At 40.9% G+C, this 26,251-nt stretch overlaps 2 protein-coding genes across 4 annotated transcripts in view; one reads left to right on the top strand and one right to left on the bottom strand.

The window, feature by feature from the left end:
• RIOX2 (ribosomal oxygenase 2) overlaps positions 1–19,669 on the top strand; it is a 38,253-nt gene extending 18,584 nt beyond the window's left edge. For 2 of the 3 annotated variants that reach the window (XM_032805056.2, XM_032805064.2), the window contains exons 2-10: positions 3,346–3,781; positions 4,888–5,007; positions 6,252–6,380; positions 9,463–9,566; positions 13,432–13,534; positions 14,453–14,618; positions 15,551–15,639; positions 17,054–17,164; positions 19,368–19,669. In XM_032805056.2, coding sequence (XP_032660947.1) covers positions 3,350–3,781; positions 4,888–5,007; positions 6,252–6,380; positions 9,463–9,566; positions 13,432–13,534; positions 14,453–14,618; positions 15,551–15,639; positions 17,054–17,164; positions 19,368–19,526 — 1,413 coding nt within the window. In that variant the 5' untranslated portion in view covers positions 3,346–3,349 and the 3' untranslated portion in view covers positions 19,527–19,669. The remainder of the gene's footprint in view (positions 1–3,345; positions 3,782–4,887; positions 5,008–6,251; positions 6,381–9,462; positions 9,567–13,431; positions 13,535–14,452; positions 14,619–15,550; positions 15,640–17,053; positions 17,165–19,367) is intronic. The other variant, XM_032805073.2, reaches the window with a different exon arrangement.
• A 2,516-nt stretch (positions 19,670–22,185) lies between these two features.
• The window catches only part of CRYBG3 (crystallin beta-gamma domain containing 3), a 135,904-nt gene continuing 131,838 nt past the window's right edge, over positions 22,186–26,251 (bottom strand). Inside the window, exon 22 of the mRNA XM_075072861.1 lies at positions 22,186–23,773. Within this exon, the coding sequence (XP_074928962.1) occupies positions 23,685–23,773 (89 nt within the window). The 3' untranslated portion in view covers positions 22,186–23,684. The remainder of the gene's footprint in view (positions 23,774–26,251) is intronic.

Here is a 26,251-nt window from a genome sequence, read left to right as displayed (position 1 = left end):
AACAGAAGACATACAATTCTCCCCCAAGGAGTTCAGTCACAAATTTAAATAATGCATTATTTTTTTAACGAGCATCATCAGCATGGAAGCATGTCCTCTGGAATGGTGGCTGAAGCATGAAGGGGCATATGAATGTTTAGCATATCTGGCACATAAATACCTTGCAGTGCTGGCTACAAAAGTGCCATGCGAATGCCTGTTTTCACTTTTAGGTGACATTATAAATACGAAGCAGTCAGCAGTATCTCCCGTAAATGTAAACAAACTTGTTTGTCTTAGCAATTGGGCCAAGAAGAAGTAGACCAAAGTAGACTTGTAGGCTCTAAAGTTTTACATTGTTTTGTTTTTGAGTGCAGTTATGTAAAAAAAATCTACATTTGTAAGTTACGCTTTCACAATAAAGAGATTGCACTACAGTACTTGTATGGGGTGAATTGAAAAATACAAATATATGCACTGTAAAAGTGATAAAGAAATAGGAATAAAAATAATATAAAGTGAGAATTGTACACTTCGTATTCTGTGTTGTAACTGAAATTATTTGAAAATGTAGAAAAACATCCAAAAATATTAAACAATAGAATACCAACTGAAATTTATTACAGTGCAATTAATCAATTACTTTTTTTAATTGCAGTTAATTTTTTTTAGTTAATCGCGTGAGTTAACTGCTATTAATCGACAGACCTAGTTTACATTTAAAGTTTACATTTAAAAACAGGTAAATGTGCCAAGAGGTTGGTGTGATTGGTATAGGTCTTAAACATACAGATAAACTCGTTTACATTTGTGTTATTGATGTATAGAAAAAGTCAGTTGTAGATTTTAACATTTTCAGCATTTTTACTTCTCCCCAGTACACTGTGTGCTACCTTTCAGCCTTTTGAAAGTGTTGCTGCAAACTTCCACCTGTTGAGGCAATGTGATGAATTGACTTTGTTTTTACATAATGACACACAAGCTTTTTGTCTACCTAGAAGAGAAAAATAAACAAGTTTCAGCTGTACAATTACTAGTCTGTAATGAAAGGGTCCTAGTGACAGTATAAACCAGGGTGGATAAAAATCAATGATTTAAAAAAAAAAATAAAAAAAAAATTGGATTTTTTTGATTTAAATCAGATATTTTTGAGAAAATGCTTTTTGAGGACAAAACCTATCTAAAGATACATTATATCTCATCATGGACTAGGGATTATAAATTCTAATTCTATAGTATGAGACAATATATTCATGTAATGTTTAAGAAAAGTTTTGTAAATGAGTTCCAATAGTTCATGGATTACGGACCCAATTTTATGGGGTTCCACAGGCTTCTGTATAGATTATTTAGGTTAATCTTTTTATCTACTCAATGGGACTCAGTGCTCAGTCTATAAGATACCATCAGAGATGCTTAGTTTCGCAGTTCTCAAACTGTGAATTTGTCTCTCCAGAAGTAACATGCTTGTTAACAGCAAAAATGTTTTTAAATAAATAAATAATATACAGAGGTGAGAAATAACAGACCTCAACTCTGTTGTCTCTCTGCAAATTTATGTACACAGAGTCAATCCCTTACCGCTCTCTAGAAGTGCAAAGTTTCAGAAAGTTAAATGAATAGAAGATTGTTGGGGTTGGAATAGATCTGGACGAGGAGAAGAAGTTTGGAGATAAATGTGAGAAGCAAGGGACATATGCTTGTTTTGTTAAAATATTATATGTTTGCTGTTGAAAAAAAATCCAGAATACTTAACATTATTTTAGTTAAATAAAACAATTTAAATGTCTGTCTGGTGATGTGCTTCGAATATAGTATAGCAAGAAAATCCTCAAAATATTAACCATTAACCTGTTGAATTGGAGATAGTTCACCTCCCAATGACTTCATAAATATCTGCTTCGATGACCTTTGGAAATAAAATACCCAAACAATCATTAGTTTTACAGCTATATCAGAAAATGAATCTGAAAAGTTTTCAAAATAAATCACTGTTTAAAAATGTATAGTGTGTACCTTCTAAAAATGAAACCTGCGAGTTGTGAAGAATATGTAGAATGCACTTTTATGTAGAAATCCATGATTAAATTGAGTCTTCCTGACTAGTGATTTAAATCAAATCTACTCTGGTATAAACACAAAAAGCTTGACTGTTTTGCACAAGATCAAAGTGCAGCCTTACAATATATATGGTTACAGTGTATAATTCTGTAGTGGCAACAGAAAGGCCTTCTGTGTTTTGAGAGTTTTAATGCTTTGTTAAGGTTAATGCCTTTTTGATTCTTTCCAATGTAATTTTTTTCTCTTTTGTATAAACTGAGTATTGCCAATGCCTAGCATTCACAAATCATAAGATTTAAAAAATATAATTGCGTGTTACTTGCCTTTGAGTCATAATATTTTACCTTTGGGGGAAGCTGCTCATCCTAAATTCTTACGTGATGATCTCAGGTTCAAAGTGAAACCTTAAACACAAATGCCTCCCAGTTTGCTACTCTGCTTACACTCTATCTCCTGGGGTGCTCCTGTTCTGTTCCCCACCCTGACTAAACAGGACAGCCAGTTACCCCGTTCACATCTTCTTCCATGTTCCCTCGCCATCTTCTACTCCCTACACTCACTTGTCCTTCTCATTTCCTTCCCTTTTCCTTGACAGTCCCCTATCCATCACATTGTACTGCACCCTTCTCAGCGTGTGCATTATCCTCCCTGCCTTTTCCTGAACCCCCGATTCTTCATAGTTTCCTGTCATGTTTTCTAACAGAGTCATCTTCCCTACTGCCTTGACAGTGTCATTCCAGCACCTCCATGTTCTGGCTCTCCAATGGTGGCTAAGAGGCCACCATCCTCCCTGAGGTCAGGCTGGCTTAATTTCCCTCACCTCCACTGGAAGCCATGGGAGGTGTTGGCCATGTTGCCAAGGTCAGTCTGTGACTTCCGTGCTGCTGACAAAAATTAAAAGTGGTGACCATTCTTTGTAAGGGCAAAACTGTGAGCTTTAAGGCAGTAATCAAAAATAAATGAGGCACTAGTATCGCCAGCCTCAGACAGCCAACAATCATAAATCAACCCTCCAGTTCCCCCCAAAATGTGAAGCCAGTTGCAGGATTGGGGCCTAAGTGAGCAACAGCTACCTGCAGAGGTCTCGGAATGGCTCAGTGTTCGTGAGAGGAACTGAGGTGCATGTAAATGTTCTCCCTGGTCCTTATGGAATGATTTGGAGGAGAAGGGAGAATCTGAAAGGAGCTCTTCATGCAGTTCCCCTGCCCCAGATTCTCATGTATTAAAGCGAGAGGGGCTGTAACCCCTGTAGCTGATTTACTGTATTGTTTTTAGTTGCCTTACTTTCTTTATTAACTTGAACAGGAACATGTCCAAGAAGGGAGGGAAACAAACTGAAACAGGAAGGGAAGTACATGTACCATGTAAACGAGCAAAGGTGGAAGCATCTTGCCCTTCTTCACCTATGAACTATGACAGCCCAGACAGTGTCTTTGAAAGTTTGATCTTTCCCATCGAACAAGAGAAATTCTTCAAGGAGTATTGGGAACAAAAGCCACTGCTTATTCAGAGAGATGACCCTTCAGTGGCTGCGTACTACCAGTCTCTCTTCCAGTTAATGGATTTGAAGGAGCTGTCCAGCCAGGGTTTATACTATGGAAGAGATGTTAATATCTGCAGATGCATGAATGGAAAAAAGAAGGTTTTAAATAAAGATGGCAAAGTGAACTATATGCAGCTGAAGAGAGACTTTGATCAGAAAAAAGCAACGATACAGTTTCACCAGCCTCAGAGATTTAAGGTTAGATCTGCTGTTGCCCATAGATTGTGGCTCATGTCCTGCTTATTATGTGTTTTTGTAAACTATAAATGCTTCATGTTTACCTAGTTGCTGTCTTATTTGCCTCAGTCAGGCTGGATGCACAGTGTACCGTAGTATATCACAATGTATTTTGAGCTGCTGGCCAGCAGGCTAACACCAATTACTTTATAAATGAACTATCTGAATTAAAACACTGTTTTATACTTTGCTCTATGCATCATCCTTCCATGCTGTAGCAAGAGGCACATCTAAAAGCTGATCTAGGGTCTAAAAAGATTAGAACTCCTCCTTAAAAGCTTGTTTTGTTACCATCATTATAATTTAGGGAAAGATAAACACACACACTTAATTATTACCCATCTTTATTTTCTTAAAGTTCACCACCCACCATTTCTTGTTATAGTTTCTGTGTGCAAGTGCAGGTTTTAATACTGGTTCTTTTGAGGCAAGGCAAGGTGTGAAATATTTCCAAAACACTCCACCTTCTGACAAACAAAACACCCTAGTATTGAATTACAGCATAGTTAGTAGCATGCTGTCCATTTTAGCAACTGCTCACTCTGCTCTCTCCTTTTTGCTTGTCTTTCTTACTATTTAGTGTTCATTGTGCACTGACTTAGTCAGTGACCCTGGGAAAGAGAGGATAGTTCCACATACAGTTTACAAAGGGATGAAATGTCGATACGCTGGGCTGGGTATTAGGCACAATTATGCCAATGTACAGTTTAATTTTGTATTGGCCTCTTGGGAGGTACCTGTTTAAAATTGTGCCCCAAATGTAATGTCTTGCTTAGGCTATTTTTGATTTCACTGTAGTCTTGGGGCGCAGTGTCATATTTGGGATTTGAAGATGGAGTGGATACTGCAGTCTAGAGCGTTAGTTGAATGCACATACATTGATAGCATTTCTTTGCCTCCTTGTATAAGGGTAGCTCCTATCACTTAAGTTCCTCTGTGTCTGAAGTCTGTGTGGACTGATACCATACTTAGAGCAATACATCAAACGTTAACTTAAAATAACAAACGCCACACTTGCTTTTAGCCGCGATGTTTATTTGTGATAATTTCACTTGCTTTCATTAAAGGATGAGTTGTGGAGGATCCAGGAGAAGCTGGAATGCTACTTTGGCTCTTTGGTTGGCTCCAATGTTTACATTACTCCTCCAGGGTCCCAGGGTCTGCCTCCCCACTACGATGATGTTGAGGTGAGAGAACAAGCTTGCAATCTGTAAATTTACAAGCAGCTTTTTCAAGGGAGGAAGTGTGTTCACTTTATGGAAGTCATTAAATGGATCCATTTAGTGGGAACAGGTTTATGCTCTCTCTAGGTATAGATTTGGTCAAAGTAACCTACAAGGATTTTTTCATTTTAAAGAAAAGATGGTGAGTAATTGATGGTAATATCCTGTTAAACGTGCTTTCCAGAACTGTTGTGTGGGATTTTTCATTTGCTGCCGACAAACTTCCCAGCAGGCTTTATCTTTCAGTGTAGAAGTGTTACAGCGGTGGCGGTGGTGATTTTAAAAAGTGACAAGGTCGGGTCAAAAAAATCAATTAAAAAACTTGCAAGCCTACCTTTGTTACCAGTAACACATCGAGGGCCCGATCCTGAGAGATCCTGCTGACTTCAGGGGGAGTTGTAGGTGCCTAGCACTTCTTGGGGTCAGACCCTCCAATTACTAAAACTGTAAAAACATGGAAATCATCTTCTTTTCTTTGCAATTTCTTCAGCTCGTACAATAGAAATAGACTGGTCACACTCTGGTACTTGTGTAGTAGCACAGCACTGCAATGACTAGCTTGTAAATGCTGCCAAGGAAAGACTTAAATCTAGATGTGTCTTTATTTTACTTTTAAAAATAACGGAAACATTTATTACATTTTATTAAAAGACCAAAACCTGAAGTTTGGGACTTATGCTCCCAACTCTCTCTTCTTTTTGCCATCATGTTTTAAAAATAAAGCAAATATTTTCTAGCTGGTTTTAGAAATATTACAAATAAAAGGCATAAATGTCTCATCATGAATTAGAGGTTGTTTTTATTTTATTTTTAATTTCACTTCAGATAAATGCATCTAGCAGTTTTGTTTGTTAAGGAATTTTAGCTACACAGAAACATACTCTTCAGCTACCTAGCACATGCAGAATATACCTGTCATCTGTCTGCAAAGCCCTCTGATAGAATTCAGTGTCCCATTTGGACCTGTTATGCGACTGGGTATTTCACATGCTCTGTGTTCTTATGTGACTGGCAGAGAACTATTTTTGAACTTTTACAGAGCTCTGGGTGTCACCAGTAAGACCATCGCTTTGACTTTTTTTTTTGTCTTTGCTACCTATCTCCCTCACTTGGTCTCCTGGGTATTTTCAGAGTTCAAAATTTGAGCAGCTGGAGGTTTGAGGTGCAGCATGGCTTTTTGATACATATTGTCTTGTGGCCCTTTGCAGGTGTTTATCCTTCAGCTGGAAGGAGAGAAACACTGGCGTCTCTACAAACCTACTGTGCATTTAGCTCGAGAGTATAATGTTGAATCAGAGGATCATATTGGGAATCCAACACATGAATTCATATTAAAGGTACTGGTATTCGCTGCACATGGCTTTCTTGGCTTTAGCTGTGAGATATATAGTGTAATAACTTTATTTGCTGATACATCGTTTAAGAAGAATGCCCTGAATGTACAGTCAAACCTCGCAATAACATGCCCCGCTGTAACACGAAATCACATATAACGCGATCATAGGTTGGATCCCCTTTAAGGCAGATACAACTTAGATAATGTTTTCACAGTACTGTACAGTACCAGTGGTCCCCAACACCGTTGCAGGGGAGAGAAGCTGCAGCCCCGCACCTGCCGGGGACAGAGAACTCCGAGGCTGCTGGCCCTGGTGCTCTCTGTCCCCGGCAGGTGTGGGCCGTAGCTTCTCTCCGGCTTCAAGAGGAGCCACGGCCCTGCACCTGCCGGGGACAGAGAGCACTGGCGCCCTCAGCTCCGGAGTTCTGTCCCTGGCAGGCGAGGGGCCGCGACCCCGCATTTAGTGCGATGGAAGTTTTTTGGGCCCCAAATGTCGCATTATAGCGGGGTTTCATTGTATGTATAAAAATGACATTCAGAGCACTTGAAACAGTCTGGCATATAGGGCAGTCAGGTATCCTATAGGTAAACTGGAGAATTGGTCTGAAATTCACAAGATGAAATTCAGTAAAGACAAGTACAAAGTACTACACTTAAGAAGGAAAAATCAAATGTACAACTACAAAATGGGGAATGGCCTGCAAGGTGGTAGTATTGCAGAAAAGAGTGTGTGGGCTACAGTGGATCACAAATTGAATGAGAGTCGTCAGTGTGATGCAGTTGCAAAAGGGGTGTCATGTGTAAGACATGGGAGATAATTGTTCTGCTCTAGTTGGCACTGGTGAGACTGCAACTGGAGTATTTGTGTGGCGCCTCAAACTGGCCACTTTACGAAAGATGTGGACAAAGTGAAGAGAGTCCAGAGGAGTGACCTCCTACATTGAGAACCCATGGTCCTCATTATTTTGCAGTCCTTAATTTATAGCAACTTAATGTTGATAATGGACTTATGTATGAACCAGTTTTCCCTTAAAGACTTGGACCGAGATCCTGCTTTGCCTTACTCATATAAGTAGTCTGTTGAAGTCAGTGGGTCTATCAAGTGAATAAGGCAAGCAGAATTTGGCCCTTAAAGTGTAGGTCAGCTCTGATGAGTGACTCTGTAAACTGACTTCTTTCTGCCCAACAGATCTGTTCCTCTTTTATGTATTGTTGAGCATCTAGTAACTTTATTCCCTAATCATCAGAATGATAGTCTAGAGAAAGGTAGATCAGGTAGGACAAATGATTAGCCATTGTTCCTTGTAATGTAAGGTCATGGATATGACCCCTGCAATTTGTCACATCAGGTTTCATACCATGCCTCAGGAAACCCATGATTTAGAAAAGCAAGATAGTTCAAAGTTATTAATAATGAATCATTCTTTAAAGAAGTAATAAACCAATGTTAGCATTCAGTTACAATCTCTTCTGTTGTAACTCTCCTGCGGGGAGCTACCAACAGGGCTAACCCCTTCTGGAGAGTTAGGGTATGTCTATACTACCTGCCGGATCGGCGGGTAGTGTTTGATGTATCAGGGATTGATTTATCGTGTCTCATCTGGGTACGATAAATCGATCTGCTAATCGACTCCCGTACTCCACCTCGGCAGGCGGAGTAAGCGGAGTTGACGGGGGAGCCGCGGCAGTCCACTCGCTGCTGTGAGGACGGCCAGGTAAGTCAAACTAAGATACTTCGACTTTGCGAAATTGCGTATCTTAGTTCGAACCCCCCTGGCTAGTGTAGCCCAGGCCTTAAATGGACTCCTTGTAAGAGGTGTTCCTCTCTAGGTGAGCTGGAACGTAAGTTGTTGACTCCACAAGTCAATCCTTTCTAGTTGTGATAGATAATCAAGACAATTTATTAATGGCAGAGGGAAGCTTTTTAAAAGGTAAGTGAATCACATGTGGTTTACCTGTGACAAACCACCGCTCTTTATAAATGGAGAAACGTAAGTGATCTTCCTAAATCCTGTGAAATTCTGTAATTGGAGGATACCTTTAATTCACCTACTTGAAGAAGCCATTTGAAGAGTGTTCACTTAAAATCTTTTTTAAGCCCACTAATCTGCCTAAAGAGTGGTTTGAACCTGGCAATTAAATGAAATTTAAGATTAAAATGTATTTTGTGTTTTACCATAGTTATTTTATGACTCTCTCTTGGAATGTGTTGTCCAGGTATTCAGCTGTACATTTAGCTTTACTTGCAGTAGCAGTCACATATCTAATTATTCCTGAAATTGATTTTAAAGTTAACCAAATTCTTGGCAGTGCTTACGTAACATTTGATCTTGGGAACTGAAGCGTGTAATTTGGTGGTGGCATATTCTTGCAGAGCTGTGCTGGGCCTGAAATATTTTTCTGTGATGAGTTTCTTTTAGTGGTGCAAATTTTTTTTTATAGTAGTGTTCCTTTGTCTGTTCTGTGCTCCCTCGTCTTTATTTTCTGTTATCGCCATTCCACTAAATTGCATCACTTTTGAAGAGTCCTTTCTTGCAAGGGTTGTTAAGACAGGAGGATGGGAGAGCAGGGGGAGGAAAGACAAGTGGTCATTTTGTGTAAGACCTGTTACTAGAACTGGTTAAACTGTTTTTAAAAATACATTAGTACCTAGCATAGATGAGTTTTATTAGCATTCCTAGTTTTTTTTTCCCCTTTCGAGGGTGTTAGATTGGATCCAGATAGCATTTCACTTGTTTGTCGCTCTTTCACTGTCTCACTTTGTCAATGGGCCAGTCTCAGTCACTTCTTAATTTTGTGTGTACCTAGTTTAATGTGCATATTAGTAAATTTTAATTTGCTTAGACTTCACAAATAATAAGGAAGAATTTAGTTCAGCTCTTAGGCTCTCCAGTCTTAAGAGGTCCCCTTTTGTAGCTTAGCTGTGTGGCATGTAAAGGAGGGTCTATTGTATTGCGTGATTTTATATTCAACTGTCAGCACTGCTATCTAGGGAGTAATTTCTTTATTTTGCTATCATTGCAGAAAAGTAGTTACCAAGAGACTCAAATACTTAATTGTTTTTTCCATCTATTTTCTTTTAGCCAGGAGATTTGTTATACTTTCCAAGAGGAACTATCCACCAAGCTGACACTCCTCTGGGGGGATCATATTCTACTCACGTGACCATCAGCACCTACCAAAACAAGTAATTATTCTTTATCATTTTCATAGCGTGGTTTCCTTGGACACAGTTTGGATAAATGCTAATGGTGACCTAAAATGTGTGTGTTTCAGAGAAATAGTGCTATCTGTTGGCTAGAGCAAAGGCCTTGTAGTTGGGTCTCTTGGATTCTGTTCCTTATTCAGCCACTGAACTTGCTGTGTGACCATGGGCAAATACCCTAGCTTTTGTGCCTCAGTTTCCCCATCAGTAATATGGGGATAATATTTTACCTGCCTCCCTTGCAGGGCTTTTGTGAAATGTTTGTTTGTAAGGTGCTATGAAATCTTCTGATGAATGATACCATAGAAGTGCAACACTGTAATGAAATCTAAGCCAGTATTCATGTAGGAGTAATAAAGGTTTGTGAAGGCAAATCATTAGTTAAAAACATAGCAAGTAGGCTGCTTTTAACAGAATCATTTTTAATTACTTACTTATTACTTACCAGCTGGGGACTTTAGGTGACAAGTACAAATTCAGTGTTGCATTTCATACATTCTCTCACCAGCTGGAGAGGTTATTGCACATCTCTTAACGCAGAGACTATTAAGCACATCAAGGCTGAGTTGTTAGTTTTTTTTCTCCTATGCTGCCGTCACCAGGTACCCAAACTTCTCTTGGCTTCAAACTGTCCCTTTATCAAAATATCCTCATGCTTTTCATCTACGCCTTTCAGCCTTTCCCCAGAGATCAACTTCCACCTCAACATTGTTTCCTACACCTTCCCCCTGCTGGTGCTTCTTCCCACTGGGGGATCACTGCTCCCACCTAACCTGTTTCTCCACTGCTGGCCTCTGATTCAATGGTATGGGTGAGGAATCAGATGTGGGAAGGATTTCTAGCAGTAGGGGTGTCTCATCCTGCCCATATTCCAAAGCAACACATTCCTAATATACCAGGTTTCATAGCTTCTGGAAAACCTGCTGGACCCTGGAGTAACACTTCTTACTTGAGTCACTGGTGACCCTGTAAAATGACCAGCTTTCAGATTTTCTCCACCTAGTTCATGTTCTAAAGCAGGGGTCAGCAACCTTTCAGAAGTGGTGTGTCGAGTCTTCATTTATTCACTCTGATTTAAGCTTTCGTGTGCCAGTAATACATTTTAACATTTTTAGAAGGTCTCTTTCTATAAGTCTATCATATATAACTGAACTATTGATGTATGTAAAGTAAATAAGGTTTCAAAATGTTTAAGAAGCTTCATTTAAAATGCAGAGCCTCCCAGACTGGTGGCCAGGATCCAGGCAGTGTGAGTGCCACTGAAAATCAGCTCATGTGCCGCCTTTGGCACACGTGCCATAGGTTGCGCACTGCTGTTCTAAAAGTTGAGATGAAATGGCTTTGAGCAGAGGACGTGTCTCTCCCATACAGTAGCTGAATCTTTACTGCTTTACGGTGGGATTCAGTTTTGGTATCAAAAGTTACTTTACAGTGCGTTTGCTGCTTTTATTATGGAGAGGCAACATTAGAACCAGACTTCCTGACCTGCTTTTGGCCTAGCAGAACTCATGCTGTCTTGTCATGGTGCAGATTTTGCTGAGTAAGTTCACTGCTTTATGGATCCACTTGCAGTGATCATTTTTTATGATCAGAAGAGGAATTGCTCAAATCAATCCTTACAACTATTATTATATCTATCAAATAGTATTGAAAGAGGAGGATTTACACTAGATTGCATCAGGTCCCCGTCACATAATTGCTGAAGGCCTGAGAGGTTGGTGTTGAGTGAACATAATCCATCAGCTATGGTGTAAGGCAATGCCAGTTCAATGAGTTACTTGAGAAGCGGTACCATCAAGGAGCATGTTCCCTAGAGTGTTCTGAGAACGAGCAAGAGGCTAGAAGCATGCTGTTCCTTTAACAGGAAAAGTATGACCTAGTACTTACCCATGCTTGTCAGGCTAATGGTAACAAGATGGAAGCTTCCTTCACATTCTCTTAAGAATCTCAGGCAGCACGGGCAGCAATCTTAGGAAAAGCTGCTGCTTTGTATTTTGCATGCCTGGGGGGTAAAGCGCAGTGATGAGACTGACTATAAATATCAGGAACATGTGGTACGTGCTGTTTGTTTTGGGGAAAATTTCCAAGTGCTTTTACAATGCAACAATCATCATAGTCGTCTTTTGTGCTCTTCCTTGGCGTCATGATCAGTGTTTCTTGTAAGCGTTGTTTTCCTTGACTGAGTGACTGAGGGCAATGGAATGAATGTGACGTTTACTTGCAGTCTTAGCTTGTGTTCCACTGACTTCACAGAGGAACAGCAGGATGGGGGTTTATTATGTAGGCAGTTTAATATGGCTGGGTGTCTGCATTCATCAAGTAATATGTATGCCCAAGAAGTGGATATGCAGAATTCGAAATACACCGCCAGCTGGAGTGGTGGTGCACTCTAAACATATATTACACACAAACAACTGTTATAAGAAAACCTAAGGTTGCAAAGTTAAGCACTCAAAAGGAAATGCCAGAATTGAGATTCTTGTGCAACCTTAACTCGTGCCTGTGCCTCAGTCTGTGCTCAGCCAGTGCCAGTCTCTGCCCTTCCACCTCCACAAACTAAACTCCCAGTCAGTTTTTCTTCCTCTTCTTCTCAATTCCCAGGCCCACCTCTTGTCCCCTCTGCATTTGAATCACACTGCTGCTTCCTTCCCACTGCCTGGAGGTGGGGAACCACTGAAAGCACAGGAGCTTGTTCTCAGTTTTGGTGGCAGGCTGTATTGCAGAGCAGCAATCACAGGAAGAATCTGCCTTTGCCCCTTTAGACTTGGGCTGAAACATGCTTAGTTGCTCTGTGGGGATGATGCATGTGTAGCCAGGTCACACTAGGAGCTGTGAGGGGAGGGAGTGTGCTCTATGAAGACAGAATCTGAGGAGATTTTAGCTGCTGAAGTCCAAGAAGTTTCTGCTGAGTATGTACAAAAGGGAGAAAAAGATGGTAAACTTTTCTGAATCGGAGGTGGTGGCGTTATTATTCATGTATCACTTGTATTACAGTGCCTAGAGTAGTGGTCTCCAGACTGTGGGGTGCACCCCCCAAGGTGGGCACAGAGGAACATCTGGGTGGTGGTGCTGGGGCCCCAGCCAGCCCCTCTAAGGGGGCAGGGAGGGAGCGCCACCCAGCCTCAGCTCCGCTTTAGCCCCTGGCCACGTCGCTGCTCCCAGCCATGCCTCAGCCGCCATCCCCTGCTCCTGACCTCCACTCCCAGCCTCGGCTCTGCTCCTGGCCCAGCAGGGGGAGAAGGTGGGGTGGGGGGGAAGAGGAGAGTTTGGCTCTCATAGAGTGCAGTGGGAGATGGCAGCCATTGTGAACGAATTGTGGAATTTTCTGAAGATGATTATTCATCAGCCTCTGAAGCAAAAACTTTCATCTTGGGAAATAATGGCAAAAAATTACCATTAATCCTAAAACAAAATTTTCAAATGTAGCCACTGCATAATGGTTCAGTAATTTTTTGGAAAGCTAATCTGCATTATTTTGTTATGACCACTGGAATCAAAGGTCTGACATTGTGCTCAGTTCCTTAAAGTTTTCAATTTAATTTTAACTCATACAGTAATGGATTTGTAGATTTATTCGTAAAGTCTCCATACCCAAAGAGTAAGTGCGGTAAAGTTGGGAAGGATACCCTGTATTTTTCAGACATAACTAAGAATCCTTAGCTTTAAGTGCAAATCTAAACTCAACATTAACAAACTGTGACCAATGCTAATAAAGAGAATCTTGCTTTATCCAAGTTAGCTATACATAGCTTCCACTCTGTGCAGACGAGAAGCAGCTTAGATAGTCTCTTTGAGCCTTATTTCAGTGTCACCATTTCAGTTGTTTTTGTTTCCCTCTATCCTGCAGTTCTTGGGGAGATTTCTTGTTAGATGCGATTCCTGGGCTTGTGTTTGATACAGCGAAGGAAAATGTGGATCTACGGACAAGTATACCAAGGCAACTACTGATGGTAAAGAGATGAGATTGTGAGGGGAAATGTAGCATGAATTTCTGTATGTTAAAGAAAGATTCAGGAGAAGGCAGCTCTCTTGGAGGGAGGGGATAGCTCAGTGGTTTGAGCATTGGCCTGCTAAACCTGGGGTTGTGAGTTTAATCCTTGGGGGGATCATTTACAGATTTGGGACAAAAATCTCTCTGGGGGTTGGTCCTGCTTTGAGCAGGGGGTTGGACTAGATGCCCTCCTGAGGTTCCTTCCAACCTTGATATTCTGTGATTCCCAGATAGCCCTATTGACATGTTGGCCCCATCACATAGTACCAAAACCACCTCCTTTGAGGTTTGCAGTTCACCTCCATTTTCAAGCCCAAGGAGTAGGCCTCCCACAAGCCATGTCCAGGTTGTTGAACTGCCCTCTCTACATATCCAATGTGCTCCCAAGTTCCAACGCTTTCCTCTCAGTCGTGGTGTTGTTTTTGGGTCCCTCTCAGGTGCCACTTCCTTCTGGCAGAATTCTTAGTGATGCTAAGACTTGTTTTCACTACCAGGGCAAGTTGACTTGTTACGCTACTCCATCTATGTGAATAACTTGATTTATCCCGGTGTCCTAACTGTGCTGCATCAATGGGAGTTGCTCTCTAGTTGACTTCCCTTACTCTTCTTGGGGAGCTGGAGTACTGGTGGGTTGACTGGAGAATGCTTTGCCATTGACTTTTTTTTTCATTTTTTCATGGAGAAAAAACAGTTCAAAGGGATACTGACAGCCCCAAATGTGAGCACTCTCCTCATGCAACTTCACAGACTCCACACAGTAGCATGGTTCCCAGCATCTGTAATGCTTTGAGGATTTTGACCCATCCCTTCTCCAGTGAATTAGGATTGTCTCTGATGATTAACTTGGGCACATGTGTGAGAGGCTGTGTGTGTTCAGCAGGTGGATATAGCTGACTCAACAAGGAGATTAAGCAGCTTTCTGAGAAGTCTTGCAGACCGGCTGGAAAACACCAAAGAACTGAGATCCTCTGACATGAAGAAGGATTTCATCATGAACCGATTACCACCTTTCTTGGGAAACAGCTCTGATCCCTTGGCTCCAGGTGGCATTTAAGTTTACTCTTGATTCCCTTGGTGGGGGATTATGATTACTATCTGTATTGTGATAGCATTAGAGGACTCCGTATGCGAGCAACTCCCCATCCTGTTAAACACTTTGTGTGCACACCAAATGCAGTCCTTGTATGTAAGGCAAGAGACAACGGGTGGATACAGAAGACAGATGGGAGCACAAGGTAGCAATGAGATGGTTATAATTAGTGTAATGAGCTCTGATGACAGCACATCAGCTGCCTAACCATGGCACCTGACTTGGTACTGGAGGAAATTTCTGAAGCTTTGCAGCAAGTGCTGTCAAGTGATTAGATCACAGAGATTCTACCAGTCCTTCCTACCCCTTGCTCTGCTACTGACTGTGTGTGTGAATCCTGGCAGGTCATTTTATTTGTGCTCCAGTTTCAGTGTAGCCTTCTGTAAAATGGGGCAAATACCTAACCTTCCTGTAAGGAGAGATGCTGTGAGGCTTAACTAATGTCTGTTGTTGAACTGCTTTGAGATCCATGCATTAAAGGTGCTGATTGGGGCAAAGTGATAATAGTAGATCGTTTACATACGAGTGAATTTTGAACTGAATACTTTTCTCTTTAAAATGAGTGAAGCAAATGTTTAATGTTGTGTTTGATTTTTAGAATTACGTATTTATTCTGAGTGCATATTGTTTTAACTGGTGGAGGTTGTTGCTAATATGCCAACTTGCTCTCATAGCTATTTGCATCTGATGAATCTGAGTGTAAATGCCTCAGAATCTGAAAGAATACTCTTTCCTCCATGTATCTGAGAATAAGCAGAAGTCAAAAGTAGAGCTATTCATGCCGAGACTTTTTTCTTCCTGTAGCGTACCAAAGCTTAACAAAATTCTCAGCAAAGATTGGTTTGGTTTCCTTCCTTTCTGAAGGACAGTATGTTTTTCTCTTAGGTGGAAAATTACCAAAATTAGACAGCAAAATCAGATTGCGGTTTAAAGATCATGCCATAATTACTGTGGAACCTGATCAAGACAATTCTGTAAGTACAATGAAACTGCCTCCATAGATATTTCTGCTGCTTTGTTGTGCTGTCCTGGACTATTTGTAGGAGTGTTTGTTTAGTTGCTCAGCATCTGATTAGGATTTGTCATGAGATTTCAGTGATGTAATACAATTTTATTCTACAATGTATTGTTTTCATTCTGAAGTTTTACAAAGTAGAATTACTCTGGGATTTTGTGTATCATACACAGAGCTTTCACCAAGAATTGGCTGATGGCCTTAGATCCAGAAAAAGCCTGGTATCATATACTCAGATAGCTCTTGCTGCTCTCTGGCAAAGGATTTGCTTTTGAAACACATTCTTTTCAAGATAGGACATTAAATAGGATTTAAAGTCACTTCACCTCTTTGTGCTTCAGTTTCCCCCTATCTGAAATGGAGAGAATGATCCTTACCACCTTTGTAAAGAGCTGTGAGATCCACCTATGAAAAGCACTGTGTAACAGCTAGGTCATGTTATTTGTTTAAGATCTTGTGCCAGAGGGTGCAGCTCTGTTGACTTCAGTGCAGCAGCCAAGGCCTGCTTTATGATTGTAAGTAACCCTCTGTGTCTCTCTTACCCTTGGACCTCCCATGCTGGCTGTGGGTACTGAGTTGTTCCATGGAGGAGATGGTAACATGGTGATCTCTGATGAGTACTCTTGACACAATGTGAACCAAGGCCTGCTGGCAGAGGTTTTTTCGGAGGGGAAGGGGGTTAGTGGAGAAAGGATCTAGACTGACAGTCGTAGAAACTAGTCTTCTGTCTACAGCACAGGCACAACAGGTAGTATGAGCTTGCTTGGATTGGAGGGTTTACCCTTAGGAGTCAGAGGGCAGCTGACCCTCTGTCACAGAAACTACTACTTGCAATTGGCAGACAGACAATTGCCCCTTGGAATTTGTGTGATAGTAACAAATTCAGATCACTGCTGGCCTAGGCCCCCTTTGGGCCTGTGACGTAGACAAGATACATATCCTAACAAGCCATCTAGTCCTTTATGAAGGCCCTGCAGGATGTGTACCCTGAGGGAAAGTCCACGTTGTAAATACAATAACTTAAGTTCCATTCTATAGTCTTAACCTATTGATGCCTTTAGTTATGAAGGCTGTATCTACCCATGGTTCTTTCTGCCTCACATGGTCCAGGGGAGACTAGGTGCCTGCCCCCATACACATCTGGTCAGCATTATAGGCTGAAAAATAGAAGTCTCTGAAAGTCACTTCAAGACTAGCATTCTGCAGCCTTGTCTCCACTTAAAGCAGGTGGCACCTGGACTAGGGTGGGTAGTAAAGAGTTCCTGGGTTAGTCTTACAATGAGCTGCTTAAGTAAGGAGGTAATTCAATGTGATCAAAGCAATTAACTTACCCTGTCTCGTGTGATAATGGTTTTCCTCCTGCTGTCTTTTAGGAGGAGCTTCGCAAAGAGATGGTTTATGTCTATCACTCTTTAAAGAACAGGAGAGAGAGGCACATGATGGGGAATGAAGATGATGACACTAGTGAAGAAGGGATATCTGAGGTTTGTTGTTTATTCTTAGATGTGCCCATCAGTGCTTAGAGTGCCCCATAACCAGCCCTAAATGTATAACAGAGTGGACTGTATCCCTGCAACAAAGAGAAAGGAATCTCTACAGCTTCTCATGTTTAAATTGTTGTTTCCCCAATTTAGGCTTCATGTAGACTGATTTTTAGTCAAAATGTGCTGGAAGATTAGTAGAAACTCATTGCTTTTCTCACTCCCCTTTCTATGTGCTCTGCTGCTGTCTCTGTCAAGACGAGTCGGACGTGAGGCGAAGGGGCAGAAGCCAAGTGAGGGCACACTGCACCCAATTCTAAACCAGCCAGAATAGCTGGATGTTTCTGCTAGCTATTTCACTGCTGTTTGTTTTAACACTAAAACTATGAGGAGTCTGGTGGCATCTTACAGACTAACAGATTTATTTGGGGATAAGCTTTCGTGGATATGCCCAAATAAATCTGTTAGTCTTTAAGGTAACACTAAACTCCTTGTTGATTTTGTGGATATGGACTAACGCGGCTACGTCCTGATACTTGTTTTAACATTGGTGACATTGCAAATGTTCACTATTAGGTTCCACAGTCAACACCTTACTGAGTTAAACAGCAGTGTTCCACCCACAGGTTTTTGTTTCTCTCTGTCCGTTTGCAGATTCTGGCAGTGCTGTTCAAAAGGGTTTACTCTGGGCAACAGAGCTAGTCAGGTTTGTTTTTTATTCAAATAACCTCTTACATTCTGTGGAGACCAGACAGTGTGTTCGCTCAGTCTGACCCCTGCACTTCACATTCTGTGTGATTTTTAAACCTCATGCAATAATTAAGTTATGGGCCAACAGAGGTGTGTTTTTTTTTTTGTTTTTTTTGTTAAATCTAAACTTCATGAAGACTCTTCCTTTAGAGAGCCTGTGATTGGTGCTTTTATCACGATGCCTGAAGGGATCCTCCCTTTCTTGCTCAGGACAATGTTGATGACTTCAACAGTGTGACTGGCCTTCGCTTCATCTGTGATCATGTATATTTTACTGAGCAGAGTGTCAATGCCTCTGGGATGTGTCCGAATGTCTGATTAACATAAATCTGAACCAACTAAAGCTTTGACCTGAAAGAGTTGAGAGTGCAGGATTCTTCAAAAACAGCTATGCTGTACAAAATATTTAGAGGCAAAAGATATTGTAGGCTATTTGTCTAGCACTTGTTTTTTGCTTTGGTAATTGGAACCAGGCTTTACATATGCCCTCATAACTCTTGTACAACTTAAATGTTGCTCTGCCACCTCAAATAGTCTCACTTTGATTGGCATTTTTTAATGTAATAACACAGGCCTTGTTTATACTAGAGAAATTTGGTGTGCTTGACTGCTATCGCCTGTATTTGTAGCAAACCGTGTGTCTATGCTCACAATTTCTTCCCTGGCACACAGATATCCTGCACTGGCTTTAGGATTAGACTTCATGTAGGCAAGTCTAATCATCGTGTGGGTCTAAGGCAAGGCCTGGCAGAAATCCCACAATGCGCCTGACCTTGCTGCAGTGAGGACTTAGAGTAGAACAGGGTCACAGCAAAGCCCTCCATATTAAGTAGCACCATGGTATGGAGTCCCCAACCCATGCCTTCCGATGGCTGAAACATCCCTTGAGAGCTCCACTGGAGGGGCAAATGCTGGATTGCCCAGAGAAAAGAGGAAAAAACACCAAGAAACAAATGACAAGAATGAAAGTGAAGCTCTCTCTCTCCCTATGCACTCAGCCTAAGGGAGGATGCGGTCAATGGAAAAACCCTCAGGCCCATGACATCTCTGTGAGCACTGGTTGTGGCTACCACATGCTACCTACATGTGGTCTTTAAAATAGGCAGTGGTGCAGCCCAAAAATATGAATGAGGTAAATGTATGTGACACCCCCCAGAGCCACTATGCTCCTTTCAGCAGGGAGCTATGTACAGGGGACAATAATCCAGATGCTTCATGTTCCCGGAACAGGATACCTACTGTGGATGCTCTGCACTGTTGGTGTTCACGCTTGCATCACATCAGTGCAGGTCATGATGGAATAACTCTCTAGTGCAACGTGTAAAAATACATATGGTGTTGTGGGAGAGACTTTCTAAAATATCTGCATGTTGTTTCAATTAGGCCTTAATTTTACCCTTGTCTGATTTTTTTTTTTTTTTTTTTTTGGGGGGGTGTGTGTGAATTTCCTTTTTAGACTCATGGATTACGTTTTCCTTTATCTCACATGGATGCATTGAAGCAAATCTGGAGAAGTGCTACTGTCGCTATTAAGGAACTGAGCCTTAAATCAGATGCAGAGAAAGAAAACCTTGTGTTATCACTCTGGGCTGAATGTCTCATTGAGGTAATCTGAGTCTTTCAAAAATCAGCCATGTTCCTGGAGCCTAACATTTCATCTCTGGAGTATGCACTGACAAAGGACCATCTGATTCCTCCTCTTCTGTGAAGCTGCCGCCTTGTATTGACAGCAAAGTAAAAAATGGCAACTGGTACAATCTAGTGCTGTATTTCTTTTTTAAAGAGGCTTCACAGTCACTGTCTTCTGCATGCCTTAGGGAAATCTAAATCCAAAAGGTAAGGTGGCTTGAAATCTTAAATGTAAAATGAGGATAATTTAGGCAGTGGGACACAGTTTAAGTGTAACAGGAAAGGAGAAGAATTGGTCAAAAGTTGTAATAACGTCACAGCAAGTGCAGACTGAGCCGTAAAGCCTACATTTAGCAAATTTCACTTTTAAAATTCTTTAAAAGGCCTTTGTAAAGGCCTAAATATGTGCTCTCTTGCAAGGAGTAGGTCTGTCTCACTCCTGCTAAAACCAAAAGAACTATTTTAATATAAAGAGAGTAATTCCTTTGTGACAGTTTGTTTGGTAAGAGTCCCTGCAGTTTAGCACACTTCCTATCACCATGATTCTTGCTTTAGCTGTCCCCTGCGTTAAGAGCGGAGTTCAACTCCCTGTATTTAATGCCTCTGGAAAATTGTGCCTCCCTTTACTATTGCCTTTTTGCACTAAGGGTGAGATGTGCACAGAGGGACTTAGGCACCTAACGTTATGCATTCCAACACCAGGAGTAGGATTTACACAAGCCAGCAAGGCTGCCTAAGAAAGACTGAGGTGTGGTTTAATCTCCACCCCTCAAAGCAACCTAGGTGGTGCTGCTGTCCCCTGACTTCCACACAATAGCTCAGTGATTAGAACACTAAAGATGGGGGGAGACCTGGCTTCAAGTCCCCAAACCAGTGTGTCTGTCTAGTGTACTCTGACCTTCAGTGTCTCCCACTGAAGTTGTTCCTCTTAAGTGGCTTTGCACATGCACAGTGGTGAAAATTTAGATGCCTGCAAGGTGAGGGACCAAGGGTTGGTAGGTTCTAAATGCCTAATGTAGCTGGGAGGGCTGGATCTACTACAGGAGTCATTCAGTAAGAAACAGGTCCACTGCAACAAGCATCTAGTAAAATTGTGTTGCATGTCTCACAGGTTCCGCATTCACCTAATTAGATTGACAGTTACTTAGTAAACAATGTGTCACTCCTTGTTTAATCTCAACCATGGTGACTTTCCTTGGCTTTGTGCTGTAGTTAAATTCTATGACCTAGTGAGACATTTACCCATGCTGAAAATTAGTCTCCCTGTGGGCCTCAGCAGAAGCTCACTGGGTTTATCATCCTTGGTTCCCAAATACTCATCTTATTTTTGCTCCGCCAATCAGTGCACACCATGGTGTATCCAGAAAAGGACAGCCAGTGTTTTTTTGCTGAGCCTGCTTGGTCTCGACCTCTTTCAACACTAGTAAGGGAATGTGTATAGCACTGGTATAAAAGCTACTTCTTGGCTGAAATCTCAGCTGATGCATGGGGTGTTTTTTTCCCCTAATTTTAACATCCAACATGGAGCAAACATTGTGGCCTCTGACACATTTTTAAAATATGCCTAAGCATGAAGAAATATCTACCTGCCTTTTATTTCACTGCATAGTAGAAGAATTTCAAGTATGGCCATTAGTTACACCTAGAACCTGAAGGAGGACTGCAAACAAAGCCACAGTTGTTACAATAAGATGAACTACCCCGTGGCAAATAATGTGACTAACTCCCATTTCAAGTCTACAGTTGTCTTTGCTTGGGTTTTCCCCCACAAAATGGGTACCTGCTGCAAACAACTAAGGTGGGGCGACAGGACTAGTCTGAGTAAATGACTTGTGGTAAGGCCGGCTAACCTGTTTTTCACAGCTCTGCCCATCATCAGCTAGGAAGTAAGCCTGCCAGCAAAAAGGCAGAGGTAAGTACAAAAACATTCATGCTGTTCGGTGTCCCTCACCTGAGACACAACTCTGTCTAGAGTTTTGTTGTCTGGCCCTGGGGCAACAGGTTAAAAAAAATTTGTGCCTTTTCTCCACAGCCCTGGGAGAGAACTGGTTACCTCAATGCTACCCCATCCCCACCTTTTGTAAAAAAGGTACCACACCAGGACTTTGTAGGAAATATTACAGTTACTTAAGACCTATCATCACGTGCGAACAAAAAAAAAATCTTCCACTGAAGGAGTGACTGAATTTCAGGGCTAAGTGAAGCATTGAAACAGCATTAGAAAAGGTAATCTCTCTGATGCAATTTAGCTAGACACTCCTATTCGTTCAAGAACTGCCATTAATTTTAGTGACCATAAAGGCATATCTTCCAGTGTGCTATCTCCCTAACTCTGAATAACCAGCAGCACTTGAGTATTTATCTCCTATATGCGGTTACTCTGAAATGGCTTCACAGAATTGAGGGTAAATATGCAGATATTTCACATCCTGTTGTAATAACTGTTCCTATGCAGATTTTTAATCCAGTGAGAGAGAAAGGTGTCAGTCAGTGTAGATATGCCATTTGTTTAAATGCTATAAACTGGTGTTTTGAGGAAGGAAATCACTCCTCAGTGATTTTTGTGCCTTACCGTTTTAGCTAAACACAAAAATTATTGCATTTACACAGTACAAGATACTACAGGCTAAAGAATCCTCCAGAAGTTTTTACAATTAAAATATACATGCTTTACTTTACTATATAACACTGATACACCAGCTGTGATCTACTCATTGTTTTGAGGGAAAAGGGATTATATTACAACTCGAAAGCACAAATCATATTTAAAACTTGTGTTATATTGACAGTCTTTCATAGAAAAATCTACACAAGTGCTTCAATGAGAAAATATATACAGTCACTTACAGATCTGTATTTGATTTTGGCTTCTAGAATGTAAAAGTAAATAAGTGCAAGTAGGTATAGGTATTCAAAATATATCACTCTAGAATTCCCCCTCATACAAAAATAATCTTACACCTGTTTCACTTTTCTGTGGGAAAAAATTGACTTTTTGGCTTTAGAGTGAGATATTAACATAAAATAGCTATAGGAAACAATACAATCCTTCATGTTTTGGTTTAGCTAATCTGTACTCCTCCTTTCAGAGTTTAATCAATACAAAAACCACAGGAGCCAGAGATGATTCCTCATTTAAAAAGAATTACATATTGAACTGCATTCTGGGGGAACTTCATAATGGAAATTTTAAACACTTTTCTCCAGTGGGCGAAAGAATAAACCGAAAACCATGGACCCCTTTTAATACAATCTGCCTCACATAAAAAGTTAACACTTTTTTCCCTCAGAAATGCAAACATGTTCTTTATTAATTGAAAAAAACGTTGCATAGCATTGAGATTTCACTGAAGGTTGTGCTTCTGGAAGTCACCAGCATCTTCAGGTCTTTTCCTAAAGAATGAGCAATTGCTTCAGCTGAGGGACACAGTGCTGATGTTAGCATGCATCAGGTTGCTTCTTTAACCTTCCCGCAGCACAAGGTATTAATTAGCACACATACATACAAGATAGATTTGTTTTGTAAAGGTGCTATTGAATAGTTTTAAGACCAAAATGTATTGCATTAATTTAACCTGTATACTCAGCAAGGTCTTCTAGCCTGATCCAGTCTATATTTGCATGTACGACTCTCTACTTTCTACCCTGACTCATGGGCTGGCACCTGGCCTACATAAGATAAGGGCTTAATTTTACACAGGTGATCCAAAATCACCAGAACATCTCCTTTAACTTTTGAGGAGACAGGAAAGTCTAGTTCATATTATACCTTAACAGGTCACACAGGAAAGGCTATTTAGAAATAAACTGCCAAGTTTTTGCTACTGTATCAATCTTTAAGTGAAGGCAAAGATATAACAGGACTAGTGAAAGTTAAAGGAACGTAAGCTTAAATAGTGCCTTAAGAAGAGGAAGACCTCAACAGGGAGTCATGTGTGAATATTAGGGAAAAAACATTACATTAACCTCGCCTCGCCAATGTGCAAAATTCAGTTGTTTGGGAGTCAGTGTCTAACAGGAAGACGTAGAATGGACTTGCTGAGTAACATTCCAGTGGCATGTGACTTCAGTAGTTCCTTCTCTCAAACACAGTGTTCATAACACACTTAGGGCTATATTTCCAGGATCTTTGTACTGGTTTTATTCACAATATTTCAATGTCCCATTTCTGTGAGAATTCACTCTCCAGGGGATGATTGACAATTACGTAGTTCTTGTCATAATAATTTCCTCCTAAAAATAGAAGTTCATTAAAGCAAGGTTAATGCAGCATACTTACAAACAAACCAGACTGATGCTTGTTCAATGGAGTATATATATTGTATATTGAAAATTAAGTGTCTAGAGAAAACTCATTGCAAAGTTACTCAGACTTCCAAGCGAATCTCATGTTAAAAATGGACTTTTTCCTAGAGCAACCAAAAGTTGCATGAGGTTTTGGAGGTGGAGAGTGGGTTATTGTCACTGGGAGTACAGCATTGATTCTTCATGTCTTTGTGTGTTAATTTATTCAGCTGTAAAATGGCTACAGTGCCTGTCACTCTGTCCAATGGCATAGAGGTGCTGTGTCTTAATGCAATGTTCATAAAGAGCAGGAGCTCTCCACCTTCCACTCCCTCTGTCTGCTCGAGGGCTCTCAGCTTCTTTCTACTTTAAACACCATGACTTGTCAACTCCACCCTGTGTCTCTTCTACTCACTCTCTCCATCTCTGCTCTCCAAGTCTGCAAACTCAATCTTCACTTGACCCCTCTTCCCCACACTTCTTTCCATCTCCCTCCACCACAGTCAAATTTGAGTGCTTTGAATTTCCCCCCTCCACTCAGAGCCTTTGAATGGGGAGGATAATAGCGTTACACACAACCTCTTCTCTGCTGCCTTTGTACTCCTGGCCCCTCCTGGAGATCTCTGTCCTGGGTCTTCTGAGATTGTGCCCTTTTTCTCCTCACCTTGCTGATTGTACCTTATGGCCTTCCCTGGAGGCACAGGTCACTAAAATACTGATCACAGAAATGAGAGGTGGGAGAGGCCTATAACAAAGTCAGCAGGCTTATCCTGTACAGCATTGTACTTCCCAGTACATTTTCTGGTTCTTAAAACTAGACCCAATAAACAGTGTCAAGCAAAGGATTTGCTACCGCTTCCCTCTGGAAATCACTAGAGAGCCTAATATTTCCCCCCTGCATATTCATCCTAAATCTCACTCCCTTCATCCCACTGTTAACTCTGTTCCCTTGTATTGTCTTCCCTGAACTCTCGCCAGCTTGTCAATAGATTTCTTATATTATAGCACTCAGAACCAAACATTAAGATTTCAGCTGCCAGTTTCATCCATATTGGCCAAATAAGAGTTACATAATTGCCAGAGAGCTAGAAAGCATGCTCTCAGTTTTATTATTTCCCTCAGAAGGATTTTTAGTTTCAAGTGTACCTCTGTGCTCAGGAAAAGCCTTTTTGCCAGGGTGAAGAATTAAGGGACTGTAGAACTGAACATTGGCTCTCAGCCATTCCCTTAAATGCATTTCTGCTTCTTGTAACTAGCAAATCCAGAGCTCCAGCTACAACTATCAGCATAGTTTACAGGTGTAGAATGCCACAATCCTGAGCCAGGGTTTGCCTTTCAGTTTCCCTTGTGACTCCAGGTAGCATAGATGACAACTGTGGTAGCACTCTTGTGCGTTTTGCATTAACAGGTCACAAACCGTAAATACCAAAGAGTTAAATGCTCCTAGGGACCTGCTATTTATAACTGCATTTTAAATGTCTTTTCAGACACCCAAAGAATATAGTATTCAACAACTCTATTACTCCTGTACCAACCTGGTCACTTCAATATTAGATCCTGCATTAAATAAAGCAGTACAGGTTTAAGCAATTTCAACATGTATCCTGTTAAATAGACACTGCTTTTTAAAATATCTGATTTCATATTTTAAAACCTGTCATCCATGGTACTAATAAGGAAAACTTTGTATTTAATGATTTAGGATCAAGCTACGCACAACAAAATTAATGATTAATTAAAATTAAAACTTAGGAGCCCGAATTCCTCTTAATTTAACCCCTGTGGGCTGGGAACTCTTTATTGGTGCTGATATATTTTTCATTGGGTCTGTAAGTTCTAGTTGCAAGAATCAAGATGATTTAATCATTAACAACAGCGTCAGTAAACTTGTAAATAAAGTGAACTATAATTTTCAAAACAAAGGTGGTCCTGGACATTTTCTCTCCCATTTACCATTGTGCAAACCATTTCCTGCATTTGTGACTGTAAAACACCCTTCGTGTAGCTACAGCAATTGGCTACATGGAAAAGGATTAATAAAGTAATGTATTTTTAGCTCTTTTAAAGCATCTCAACAGCTGGAAATGAAGAGGAGACAGTACTATCAGATTAGCTTACTCTCTGCTCACCATGGTTAGAGAATCACTGTACCATTATATGCTCCCAGAGCTACCACACTATTGGCAGGTCTTGAGAAATTCTGCTTCCTAAACAGCAATGCTCCCTTTTAGCTGCACTGCCAGCAACAGTTCTGCCCAGCAAGAATTAGCTGTAGAGCCCAGGTTGCCTAACTCCTAATCCTATGTGCCAACCACTATCCTGAAAATTTTAAGAGCAAATAATCTGCCCTCCCAAGTGGTTGTGTAGCTGATTTATACTCTACTCCTGCTGTCATTAAAAGTACATGGTAAGAAGAGCTGGCTCTTT

The sequence above is a fragment of the Chelonoidis abingdonii genome, chromosome 1 (assembly GCF_003597395.2).
Source record: "Chelonoidis abingdonii isolate Lonesome George chromosome 1, CheloAbing_2.0, whole genome shotgun sequence".
Classification (NCBI taxonomy): Eukaryota; Metazoa; Chordata; order Testudines; family Testudinidae; genus Chelonoidis; species Chelonoidis abingdonii.
Note: the sequence above shows the minus strand (reverse complement) of the source record. Positions and strands in the feature narration are given on the sequence as shown.